The sequence below is a fragment of the Neophocaena asiaeorientalis genome, unplaced genomic scaffold (assembly GCF_003031525.2).
Source record: "Neophocaena asiaeorientalis asiaeorientalis breed wild unplaced genomic scaffold, Neophocaena_asiaeorientalis_V1.1 scaffold629, whole genome shotgun sequence".
In the NCBI taxonomy this organism is placed as follows: domain Eukaryota; kingdom Metazoa; phylum Chordata; class Mammalia; order Artiodactyla; family Phocoenidae; genus Neophocaena; species Neophocaena asiaeorientalis.
Genome location: NW_020175468.1, coordinates 5,996,505 through 6,009,825, shown reverse-complemented (window position 1 = coordinate 6,009,825; position 13,321 = coordinate 5,996,505). Strand labels below are relative to the sequence as shown.

The 13,321-nt window shown below is 55.9% G+C and overlaps 1 protein-coding gene and 1 pseudogene across 1 annotated transcript; both read left to right on the top strand.

The window, feature by feature from the left end:
• The first annotated feature begins 4,995 nt into the window (after positions 1 to 4,995).
• On the top strand, positions 4,996 to 6,360 carry LOC112415552 (interferon-inducible GTPase 5-like). The gene is given in 5 exon segments (XM_024768609.1): positions 4,996 to 5,185; positions 5,188 to 5,610; positions 5,613 to 5,817; positions 5,819 to 6,083; positions 6,085 to 6,360. Coding segments are annotated over 5 exon segments (1,359 nt in total).
• A 256-nt stretch (positions 6,361 to 6,616) lies between these two features.
• LOC112415355 (interferon-inducible GTPase 5-like) lies at positions 6,617 to 11,757 on the top strand (annotated as a pseudogene).
• The last annotated feature ends 1,564 nt before the right edge of the window (positions 11,758 to 13,321 follow it).

Genomic DNA, 13,321 nt, shown 5'->3' with positions numbered 1-13,321 from the left:
CAGGGCTCTTGAGAAGGAGAAAGCAGAAGCTTCCCTCTTAAAGCCTGGGCCTAGAAATCCCAGAATGTCATTTCTGCTACATTCTGTTGATCAAAGCAAGTCATAAGGCCAGCTCAGATCCTGGAAAGGACAGAGACTCCCGCTCTTGATGGGAAGAGTGGCATGTGTCTAAGGAGATGGGAGAAATTGTTGGCAGCCATAGTTACAGGTGATCCACCAGCCCTCCGCCCCATCCCGTACCCTTGCTATCTTGTTCTTTTTTCTTGTCACTATCGGACACTACCTTATTTTTGTTTATTACCTAAATCTTTCCAAAAATATAAAGTCCATGAGGGCAAAGGCCATCTGTGTCTTGTTCACCAGTGTGTCAGTGCCCAGAACTGTGTCCAGATCCAGAAGGCAGCCAATACGTATTTGAATGAATGAATGAATCCCTGGGGACAAGCTTCAGGTTTCCCCAGGATGATGGCAAATGGCAGGAAGGTGAAGGTCATAATGTGTAGATATTTCTAAGGCGGTGCTTTAGGATTTTTCAGAGACACGCAGAGAAAGGACAAGGAGGAAAGGAGGATGAGAAGCTGGAAGGAGAAATGGGAGGAGGAAGAGGCGGCAGAGGACCGGGAGCTTCAGGAAGGAAGGACCAGGGACCATCTTAGTCCTGGCTGTATCTCCAGCCTTGACCAGCACAGGGCCGGGCACACGGCAGGTGTTCAGAAAACGCGTGCTGAGTAACTTTCTCCAAAAACCCTTTGCTGACTTGGCACCTCAACACACCGCTGGGTCAAGCATCCCCTGGCTCTCGCAGCCCTGTGGGCCATTCCATCCCCCCCTCACCCACTGTGGGTTGTCACGGTCAGGGGGTGGGTCTGTGTTCCCCACGGGACTCTGAATCCTGTGGGGACAGGGCTGGGGCTGCCTTGGCCGCTGCTGGGTCCCGAACGTCGACCAATGTAAATGTATACTGCGCAAACTTCCTCCCTGCGGGAAATACCGTCTGCGTCATTGCCGTGTTCCCGGACTGGCAGACGCAGCGTGAGCCCTCGGGAAACACTTCATCGATTCTAAGATGCACCCCTTTCATCCCCGCTGCGTTTTAGCAATTCTGAAATCAGGAAGAGTCCCAGTCGATGGTGCTTTACAGACAGGCGGCCATTGTGATGTAGCCGGCCCTGCCTGGGTGTCATCATGGAGCTGCCTTTTCTTTTTTTTTGTTTTTGATGGTTAGCAGTTTTTAGCAGTAAAGGTTTTTTTGTTCATTTTTGTTTGTTTTTAAAAATATTTTTAATTGAAGTATAGTTGATTTACAATGTTGCATTAATTTCTGCTGTACAGCAAAGTGGCTCAGTTATACATATACATATGTGTGTATATATATATATATATATATATATATATATATATATATATATATATATATATATATATATATATATATATATATATATATATATATATATATATATATATATATATATATATATATATATATATATATATATATATATATATATATATATATATATATATATATATATATATATATATATATATATATATATATATATATATATATATATATATATATATATATTCTTTCTTTTTCAGGTGGGAGAACAGAATTCTAGATTTAACCAGGTTAAATGAGTTACTCCATCTGACAGGCTTCACACACACCTGGCGCGTCATAAATGCCAGTAAGTGAACACTCAGCCTTAGCGTGTGAGCGACTCGGCGCACCCACCAGCCCGGGAGGTGTGTAGGAGCAGGGGTGAGTGTGAGTCACATCTCTGGACCGGCACAGGGACTGGTCAGGTCTAAACAAATGTTTGTGGAATGGCCAAATAACTGAGTGAATTACTGGGCAAATGAGAGCTCCCTCTCAGCTTAGCGTCTTTGCATAGGTTGGTTCCTTAGCCTGGATGCAACTCCCTAGCGGGCGATCTGGCTCACTCCTACTCATCCTTCAGATCTCAGCTCAGATGCCTGTTCCTCCAGGAAGCCCTCCTTGAATCCTGAGCTGGGTCAGGTGGCCCCTTGGTACTCCCACAGTCCTCTGGGGTCCCCCATCCCAGTCTGGCCCCGTCTGGGCCATCACTGTCTGGGGTTGGATCTGACTCTGCCACTGGACTGTGAGTCCTGTGGGGACAGAGGCCGGGGCCGTCTTGGTCATGGCTGCGTTCCCAGCACCTAGCCCAGGACGAGGCCTGGAGAGGTGCTGAATGTTTGATGGATGAAGAGAGAAGAGGAGACTTGGCAGACAGGCATGGGTTCAGCCTCTCTGGCTGGTGCTCTCAGGAGCTGGGAGAAGCACCCCTGGCAGCGTGCCAGCCTGCATTAGATGCATTTGTGCAGGTGCCCGGCAGCTGTCTTGGCCCACAGTCACCCTGGGCTGCTGCCATCCCCCTTTCCTCCAACCTGGAGCCTCCAAGGGCCAAGCCTAGCCTGATGTACTTCTGGGGCCCCGGACCACGGCTGGCCACACGGATTAGGAGCTGGAGCAGAATGAATGGATGTGGTGGGTTTCAGGGGATGCCATCTGTATACATTGTCTGCGTGTGTAACTGTGTCTCTTCCGGTCTGCAAGTCTGTGTGTGCCTGAATGTGTGTTGCTTGCGTGGCTGTTATATCTGTACGTTTGCCTGCGTTTAGCTTTTCTGTAATGACTCTGTATTTGAGGGTCTGTGTCTTTCCTTTCCCTTTCGGGCCAGGGTTGCGTGGCTGTGGATTCTGGGGAGGAAACTTAGTCTGTGTGTTTGCTGTCTGGGAATTTCTGAGAATATTTTTTCATCTCTTGGTCTCTGTGTTTGTGTGGTGGAGTGGTGGCCCCATGAGCAGCTGGGGGGTGGGGTCCTGGGCCCACCATGGGACCCCACCCTCTGACATCACCCTCACATTATTGTATCAGGGCTGGCTGACCAATAAGCTGCGGTTTGCTGTTATAATGGGTCCTAGCAACGGGCCCTGACCTTGTGCTAACGGGGGTGGGGGGAGGCCCCAGCAGTGGGGAGAGTGAGAGGGGAGAGAGAGCCTGCAGGGCAGGTGAGTTCCCCAAGGACAGGGCTCTCCAGCTGGGCCCTGTCCAATCCCAGTCCCAGCTCCCTCAACCCTAAGCCCACCCCAGGGGCCACTGGCCTGTCCGCCCCTTGCATTGGGACCTGTCCCAGGATCCCCCTCTCCTCTACCCAGGCCATGCCCTGGGATGGGTTAAGGGGACAGGGCACAGGAGGGACTGGGTATAGCCTGGGGGAAATGCCCCCACCTGGGCTGGGGGATCAGACCTGGAGGGAACAGTGGAATAAGGACGGTCTTCTGTAGGAGGTTGGGTGCGCCTGGGGACAGGGGCAGCCGAGGAGAGAAGGGGGAGGCAAAGACGTGTGGTTGAAGGGAGAGCAGCTCTTCAGAGGGACCTGGGTTTGAGTCCCGGCTGTGCCTCTGAGCGGGGACATCGCTTGTCTAGTCTGAGCCTCAGTCCGTCTCCGTCCGATGGGGACAGTGGTCCCTGACCTGAGCGTCTCTCCCAGGGTTCTCTGAAGAGTCTTAGTCAATGAGGAAGTGTATTTTAGAGGCGATGGACAAGAAGAGCGTGTGACTGGGGAGAGGGAGGCCAGGGAAGCTCCAAGGTGAGGAGGATGGGGTCACAGGAGAGACCATCATAACGGGCTCCGCGAGGTGCGAGGGGACTTGGCCTAGCAAGGCCTGCCAAACAGGGCTGGGTGTTTAATGAGACGCCTGGTGTCGGGGGCACCACCTCCCGTGCCCGGCTGCACCCGAGAATGTCTTCAAAGATGGCCTAGAGAAGACAGATGATGAGGCTCACGATGGTCACAGCAGCCCTGTGAGGTGGGCGAGGTTACCTTCCATGGTGCAGGTGAGGCTCAGAGAGGGCAGGGACGTCACACAGCTCAGAATATTAATAATGATCAGAACAATGACGGTGATGCTGATAACGCACACCACCTGCTCTGGGTCGGGCACTCTTTTATTATTATTTTATTTTATTTTTTGGCCACACCTCGAGGCTTTTGGAATCTCAGTTCCCCGACCAGGGATCGAACCCTGGCCCCCTGCAGTGGACGCTCATAGTCCTAACCACTGGACCACTAGGGAATTCCCCGGGCACTATTTTAAGTGCTTTATATGTACGAACTCTTTTCATTTTCAACAGCCCTAGGAGGTGGTTTGCTACTATGATCGTTATGATCCTCATGTGTAAGATGAGGAACGTGAGGCAGAGCTAAGGAACTTGCCCCAAATCTCTCAGCCAGTATGTGGTTAGCCCCGGATTGGATCCCAGGCAGTGTGGCTTCAGGGTCTGGGTCCCCTTGGCCATCACTTCACACTGCTTCCGATCACAGTAGAAGCAGCAGGAGAGCAGCTGCTCTCTTTGCCTGGTTGGCACGAGCTGGGTTGAAGCCCCTTCTGTTGCAGGTCTGGCTAAGTAAATTTCGGGGCTCAGTGCAAAATGAAACTGCAGGGCCCCTGCTTTAAAAGTTCAATTTTCATCAGTGTCATCAGAGTATTAAGCAAAGAGCTGGGCCTTTTAAGCGTGGAGCCCCGTGTGACTGCATGGGTCTCAAGCCGCCCATGAAACGGTCCGAGTTCCTAGGTTATCCCAAAGACTCTTCAGCCCCTCAGTAGGCAGGTCAGTCATTACGCCCATTAAGCGGAGAAACAAACAGGCTCAGAGAGGTGCCTCGTTTTGCCCCAGGCCACACAGCAAGTTAGTGGCAGAGACGGGATGGGAACCTGGGCCTACCAAACTCCAAAGCCCCCTACCTCGTGTCCAAAACGTACCCCGGGTTTTTGAAAAGGAGAGGGTTGCGGGGCTCCAGAGGGACTCCCCTTATATCCTCGGTGTGTCTCTCTCCCTGCCCCACGCCAAGGCCCGGGAGGCGTGAACGGCTCCCTTCTCCCCGCTCCCCCGCAGACCCTGAGGATCACGCGTCCGTCCGAGACTCTCCCCCAGCCCCCGCGCCCTCTGAACCGCCGGTCACCATGGCTACTTCGAAGTTGCCAGCGGTGCCCGGGGAGGAGGAGAACACCATCCTCATGGCCAAGGAAGAGCTGGAGGCCCTGCACACAGCCTTCGAGTCGGGCGACATCCCCCAGGCCACCTCCTGCCTCCGGGAGTTGCTGACCTCTTTCGAGAGCACCCGGCTGGAGGTGGGCGTCACAGGCGAGTCGGGGGAGGCAAGTCGTCCCTCATTAACGCCCTCCGTGGCCTGGGCGCCGAGGACCCCGGCGCGGCCCTCGCTGGCGTCATAGAGACCACAATGCAGCCCTCGCCCTACCCGCACCCGCAGTTTCCAGACGTGACCCTGTGGGACCTGCCGGGGGCCAGCTCTCCAGGCTGCCCGGCCGACAAGTACCTGAAGCAGGTGGACTTCGGCCGCTATGATTTCTTCCTGCTGGTCTCCCCCCGCCGCTGCGGCGCCGTGGAGACCCGCCTGGCCTCCGAGATCCTGCGCCAGGGCAAACAGTTCTACTTCGCGCGCACGCGCACCCAGCGACCCTCGGGCTTCAGCGAGGCGGAGGCCCTGCAGGACGTCCGCGAGCACTGCGTCGAGCGGCTGCGTGGGGCCGGCGTGAACGACCCGCGCGTCTTCCTCGTGCCAACCTCTCGCCCGCGCGCCACGACTTCCCGCTGCTCGTGTCCGCCTGGGAGCACGATCTGCCCGCGCCCCGTCGCCAGGCCGGCCTGCTGTCGCTGCCCGACGTCTCGCTGGAGGCCCTGCGGAAGAAGACGGACATACTCCAGGAGCAGGTGCTCAAGACGGCCCTGGTGTTGGGCGTCATCCAGGCTCTGCTCGGGCCGGCCGGCGGCCGCCTACGACAATTCATTGCTCGTCCGCTCGCTGCGCGGCTACCACTGCAGCTTCGGCCCGGACGACGACTCGCTAGACAAGCTGGCCGAGCAGGTGGGCAAACAGGCAGGCGATCTGCACGCGGGCATCCTCTCCCCGCTGGCCAACGAGGTCTCGCCCGAGACTGTCCTGCGGCTCTACTCCCAGTCGTCCGACGGTGCCATGAGGGAGGCCGGGGCCTTTGAGAAGGGCATCCCCCTGTTCGGAACGCTGGTGGCCGGGGGGCATCAGCTTCAGCACTGTCTACACCATGCTCCGGGGCTGCCTCAACGAGATGGCCGAGGATGCCCAGCAGGTCCGCATCAAGGCCTTGGAGGAGGAGGGGTCCCAGCCTGAGGTCAGCCTGCAGGCGGCTGGTGACAACGGCGTGGAAAAGCGGGGATCCGGGGAGGGGAGCGGCGAGGCAGACCCGCTCTCGACCTGCCAGAAGCTCGGCCTCCTCCTCAAGTACATTCTCCACAGCTGGAAGAAGCGAGATTTGTCGGAAGACAAATGAAAGTGCGGCCCCCAACCCCCTGCCTCACCCACAAACCAAGCCTTATCGAAACCAACCAGACAGACAAAAAAGGCTGAAAATGAGAGCAGTTGCTGAGGGGCGGGGTGTGGAGGGCTGAGGGTGGCAGGTGGGCCCAAGTCCAAGCCCCGAACCTGGGATAGGAACTGACCTTGGGAGGGAGAGGTTCAAGGTATGGACGGGGGGCGGGGGGTCAGGGCTCTTTAATAGTCTCTCTCTCCCTGGTCCCCAAGTGACCATGAGGGATTTGGGGGCGACAGGACAGCCCGGCCTGGATCCAGGACAGGAGCCCACTGTCACCTTGGGTGGGTGGCTGAGTGGGCACTGGGGCCTGCAGTCTCATGTCCCTTTCTGAGAACCCCAGAGTCCCAAAGGCCTGCTCTGGTGGGAGAGGGGCGGCCAACGCGTGCCCGGGATCGGCACGATGGTGCCTAGCAACTGGGTTAAAGAGAGGAGGGGGAGATGGGACATCCTGGGCCAGCCCTGCTGCCTGTGAGTGATGGTGGCGGGGGCGTGGCAGGGAGAAGGGAGGCCAGGTGGCCACGGGGAACCGTGGGGAACCTGGGGGAACAGAACGAGAGCGGAGGTGGTGAGAGGGCAGGTGGGCAATTCTGTAAGCATGCAAAGAGGGAAGAGGCAGGGGCGCAACCGGACACCTAGAGCGAGTCTCGTTTCAGAAAGATGGTGAGTGGGTCCACGTGTGGATGTGTGTGGCGGTGAGCTTGCTGGTGTATCTGTGATTGGGAGGAATCTTGGTATGTCTCTGTGATTTGGATGCTGTGGTCTAAGATCGTGAATAGTTGGCTGAGACTGGGGTTCCGGGTCTGTGTGCGTGGCTGCGTGGCTGGGCGCAGATGTTGGGGATGGTGCTGAAAGGCCACGGGTCTGACAGTGAGGACGCCTGTTGGGATTTCTGCACGAGGCTTTGAACGACAGAGGGTGTGTAACGCACTGAGTGACGGTATCAGCCTGGCCCAGGAGACCCTGGGAACCCAACTGGTTGGCACATCTTCTGGCTCTGTGCTTGGCTTTTTGGCTGGATGCAGAAGGGAATCTGACACCCTTACCTGCTCAAGCCAAAACTCACATGCCGAGTCAAGGGTCATGCATGTTTAAAAACGGACCACCAGACTGGGGGGCTTGGACAGGACAGGGGTTGCCCCAAGAGCATCTGTGGGCTTGGATGAGGGTCAGGGAAAGGTGGGATTTAGGTGCAGAGAAGGGCGAGTTTCCAGGAATTCAGAAGGCAGCTCTGGTGCTGTGAAGGTGGCCTCACTAATACTCCCTGAGGGTGTTCCAGGACCTGGTGATGGTTCTAGCCTCATCTGGGGTCCTCAAATTACCCCTGACTCTGGGAAACAGACTAACAGGGTCCACTTTTACCTGCAGGATTAATGGCGGTGCCAATTTTCTTTGCTGAAGAGCTCTGTGCTTTGCAAAAGATTCCCCTCTTCCCAGAAGGCCTCCCATTGGCTCTGCAAGGACTACTTGGGGTTCATGTGGACCTTTTGGCACCAAAGGAGGTGCGAGGGACCATGGTAGGTTCCCTTAGATGCACAAGAAAGAAGGTCCCTTCCAAATCGATTCTCAAAAACACAGCCCACATCCCTATACCTGTGGACCCTCAGACATCATTCTAAGCACAGGACTCACCAACCCCAAGTGGCTGAGATGGAAAGGTCAGGCCTGCTCTCACTACGCTGGGCCTAAGGTTAAGAGAGACAGCCTGGGTGACTTTTGTCTCCTGCTTCCAACTGGTGGCCTCGTCCTATCCCTTCTGCCTCCGTCTTTCCCTTTCCCACCTCCCATCTCAACCCCCAGCCCCTGTTCCAGCTGAGGCCTCCCCCTCCACACCTAGGTTCTGCCCCAGCCCCTCACCTTGTCTCCCAGGCCCCAGTCTCATGCACCGTAAGGCTACGGAGGGTTCGTTTCAAAATTATTTTTATTATTTATTTATTGGCCATGCCACATGGCTTGCAGGATCTTAGTTCCCCAACCAGGGATCGAACCCAGGCCCTCGGCAGTGAAAGCGTGGAGTCCTAACCACTGGACCGTCAGGGTATTCCCAGGGGGGCTCTTTCTAAGGTCCACCTCGGACCCCTCCCTTCCCTGCTCAGAACCCTTCCATGGCTACCCACAGATAAAGATCAAGCCCAGCCCGATGTTCCAAGCCCTTCCCAAGCTGGCCTCTTCCTGAACCTCGCCAGCAGTAAGACCCCCAGTCTTCCTAGAACAGCAGAGCTGGGAGGGCTCGGAGGAGTCATCGCTCCACTCCACAGGTGAGGAAACTGGCACCACCCCCCAGTCACAGAGGGGAAAATAAAGGCTCCAGAGGGGATATGGCTTGCCCCATGTCACCCCGCAAGTCCCTGGCATGGCTGGGATTAGATGCCGTCACGCAATCCCAGGATGTAAACGTGGCTGCCCCGTCCATCACACCGGTGAGGCCTTGGAGGCCTAGAGGCAGGACGGGGCTTGCCTAGGTGTGCCCTGTGGCTTCCGATCACATGCACATACTCAGGAGCCAGGCAACGAGGATGAGTAATGTTTCCACAAATGCACTAGACCCGTCTGTTTTGCTAGTGCTGGAAATGCAGCACCCAAAGAGGTCTTGGCACGTAGCGAGGGCTTAGCTGTGCAAAGATTTGGTGGTGGGGGGGGGTGTGTTGTACGGCAAAAGGATCAGAGGGAGCTGGCCCATATCCTGGTTCTGGTGCAGGCTGTAAGACATTTAGCAAGGGACCTTTATCTCCCTGAGCCTCAGTTTTCTGCTCTGTAGAATGGGCACTTGATGAAATCATGTATATGGTTAGAACAGTGGCTGGCCCAGAGTAAACATCAAATAAACCTGATCTATGATTACCAGCAATGATGAAGATTCCAGCTCTTAATCACTGCCCTTTATGGTTGATCCCAGTGCCTGGTGCATGGTAAATGCCCCCCCCCAAATTTAAGACTTTGAATTCCAGGACCAAAAGACTTCAGCCCCATTCCCAATATCCCCAGGAATCAGCTGGAGGCCTTGGGCAAGTGATCTGTCGTCTCAGTGCCAAATGTGGAGAGGAAGGGAGGGAATCTTTTCTGGCTGTTTTGAGGATTTGATGAGATACTCCAGGAGGAGAAGCTGGTGGTGATGAATAAATGCGAACTTAAATAAAGCACTTAGCACCGGGCCTGGCATCTTCTAACACTCTCAGTGCTATTACTGGTGATGCCGCAAATACTTCAGGCAAGCTGAGGGAGGTAGAGAAGAGAGGGCAACTCAGAGTGAAAATACTCCCTTACCTGTCCTGTCCAAGGTCATCAAGTCCTGAAGACGGAGAGCTGGGGGTCAGGCAGCCCATGGCAAGCAAAGTCTTCCAATCATGCCTCAGCCAGTCCAAGATACTGGAGCTCTCGCAGGGCACCAGGGCTCTGAAGGAGGCGGGGGACCTGCCAGCAGTAGCTGCCACGTTACAATCTACGCTTCATCCCCTGGAGAACGTCAGGCTGGACATTGGTGTTACCGGGGGAACGGGCTCAGGCAAGTCGACCTTTGTCAACGCCATCCAGGGGCTGGGGGGGCGAGGACCCCCACCTCGGCCTGCATGGGCATGGTGGAAATGACCGTGGACCCCACGCCATACCCGCATCCCAAGTACCCCAACATCGTCATCTGGGACCTGCTGGGCATAGGCGCACACGCCTTCTGGGCTGACAAATACCTCCAGCGGGCGCTGCTGGGCCGGTACGACTTCTTCCTCATCATTACGTTGGAGAGCTTCGCCGCCGACCATGCCCAGCTGGCCCTTGAGATCCGGGGCGGCGGGGCGAGCGCTTCTACTGCATCCACTCCAAGGTGGGTGTGGACATCGCCGCCTCATGCAGCCGCCACCCCAGCTCCTTCTCGGAGGAGAGGGTGCTCATCCAGCCTCGGGACGACTGTGTGCAGCGGCTGGAGGGTGAGGGGCAGGCTCTGGAGGGCTGGATTCTCTGGTTTTTTTTTTGGCCGAGCGTCTTGTGGGATCTTAATTCCCCAACCAGGGATTGAACCCGGGCCCTTGGCAGTGAAAGCACAGAGTCCTAACCGCAGGACTGCCAGGAAATTCCTATCTATTTCCTTATTTATTTTTTTAATTTTTAGTTTTTATTCATTTTGGGGGGGCTGGATTCTTGAGGGCTTGCCTCCCCCTTCCCCTTCATCTTCCCACCGAGGCCCACAGTGGGGTGAGGGGTCGCCCATGGTCACATGGCCCCCATGGTGAAATACTGCTTACAGCTGCCATTTCAGTCACCTGTGATGGAGACCAGTCACTTGCATTAAGGAAAAAAAAGGGTAGGTACTGGCTTATGTATTGGCCAAGTTAGAGCAGTGCAAATGCTATCCGCCCGTGCCCATGCGGATGCTGGCAACGCGTCGCGGCTGGCAGCTGTTCCTTGAGGGCTCACCAGCGGCCACGAACCACTTGCACCAGCTCAGTTCACCACCATGCCATCCCTAGGAGGTAGGTTATGAGCATCCCTTGGTTTTACAGGTAAGTACAGGAAAGCCCAGAGAGGTCTGGTAACTAGCCAGATGCCACACAGGGCGTAGGGAGCGAGGCTGGGATCTGAACTCAGGCAGCCTAGCTCCAGGGCTGACGGTCTTAAGCCACATGCTGTGTAGACCCAGCTTGCACCCAGGCAGCTCTCAGGACAGCTGGGTCGGCTTGGCGCGGGAACCCACTGAAGGTGCTTTTGTCTCCTGCAGCGGAGGGCCTCAAGGACCCCAAGGTCTTCCTGCTGTCCATGTTTGAGTTGGGCAAGTACGCCTTCCGCCTGCTGGAGGAGTCGATGGTGAGGGGCCTAGAGAGCCACAAGCGGCACGCGTTCCTGGTGGCCCTGCCCAACGTCTCCAAGCCCATGCTGGAGCGGAAGGCGGCCTCGCTACGGCAGCACATCTGGCTGGTGGCCATGGTGGCCTGTGGGGCCAACCCGAGTCCCGTGCCGGGCGTGCCGGAAGTGGCCTGTGACCTGTACACACACGCTCACCCGCTCCCTGGAGGGCTACCGCCGCAGCTTCAGCTTGGACGAGGACTCCCTCGTCAGGCTGGCGGAGCAGATGGGCCGGCCCGTGCACAAGATCCTGGAGGCGCTACAGGGCCCGAAGACCAAGACCACCGAGGCGCTGGTGGCGGAACTGCTGGGCCAGGCCTCCGGGGATGCCTCGGCGTTCAGCCAGGAGCCCCTCAACGTGCCCATCCTGGGCTCCCTGGCCGCCTGCGGACTCTCCTTTGCCCCTGTTTACCGATGCTCCGCACCTCCCTGGATGTGGACACCTAGAGCGTGCTGGTTGAGGCCTCCCTCGACAACCCCGAACACAAGCTCCCAGATAAATCCAGTCAAGGATCCCAGCCCTGAGCCTGGGCCAGCTGGAGGTGGCAGTGAGGGGCTGGGAGCACGCAGGCTCCATCTGTGCCCAGGCTAGGTGGCACTGGGGGACGGGAAGGAAGAAACTCAGCAGCAACTCTCCTGGACTGCGCCCGTGTGCTCTCGTGCTTCTGTGCTCTGGGTCTCACACTCTCGCTGGCATTGCCCCCGCCTTCCCTACTCTGGTGAACCCACACACCAACCAGCTTCCCCTGGGAAGCAAGGGGTGGCAACGGCACACGGGAGTGCTAAGTTCTGCTAAGGCAGAGACGAGCCAGCTGTCAGGCTGGAGAGAGCGGCCAGAAAGGTGTCCCCACATATCGGGCACGGCGGCAAAGGCCGCAGAAGCATTTCCATAAGAGGGCAGTGAACAGCTCTCAAGGGCCTGGGGGGTCATGAAGGGAGGTTCCTGCCTAAGGTCTCAGCCAGTGGTGGCAGGGCCAGAGCATGCCCTGGGCCTCGTACCTCCCAGACCTGGGGTCTGCAGACTCCCCACTTCTGGCCAGACCTTCTCTGGCCTGACTGCTTTCTTTACCGACCCCTACTCTACCCTCTTCAGCTGTGCTTTTTTTCTCAAAAGACCCCGGGATTCCCATGACCTGGACACCAGGACTGTATACAGGGTATGTCAGAGGGCAGGGAGAAGCCAGGGAGACCAAAGTGGCATGGGGGGTGGTGGACAGGCCAGATCAGCTGGTTGGACTGGAACTAACTGCTTTACTGAAGGGTGGAGTGGTATGATTTGAGGGCCAGGACTAGTTTGGGATTAGGGTGTGGTGAACAGACCAATCTGGAGACATACTTTGGGAAACACTAAATTAGGATGATGTACCATATTTAACTGAGCAGGTGAGGATAGGTACTACATTGAACTGTATGGTGTATTTAATTGAGGGTAGGTTCTGGATTAAAGGGAGGGACCATTTCTCAGCAAGAGCAGTTGAGGTTTAGAGAGGAAGGAAGCCACCACGTGCAAGGGTAACATCATGTGTAAGGATAACATATGAGCATTTGAACAAGGGTAGAACCTGTTTTGACTAAGGGGAAGTATAGTTGGCCCTCTGTATCCGAGGGTTCCACATCCGTGGATTCAACCAAACTTGGATTGAAAATATTTGAAAAAAAAATTCCAGAAAGTTCCAAACAGTAAAGCTTGACTTTTCCAAGTGCTGGCAACTATCTACATACCATTTACGTTGTATTTACAACTATTTACACAGCACTGACTGGTGGATTAGGCTTTTTTGTTTGTTTTTGCGGTACGTGGGCCTCTCACTGTCGTGTCCTCTCCCATTACGGAGCACAGGCTCCGGACGCGGAGGCTCAGCGGCCATGGCTCATGGGCCCAGCCGCTCCGCGGCATGTGGGATCTTCCCGGACCGGAGCACGAACCCGTGTCCCCTGCATTGGCAGGTGGATTCTTAACCACTGCGCCACCAGGGAAGCCCATGGATTAGGTTTTTTAACTAGTCTAGAAGATGACTTACAGTAGATGGAAGGATGTGCGTAGGTTACATGCAAATACTGTACTGTTTAATATACAGGACTTGAGCAT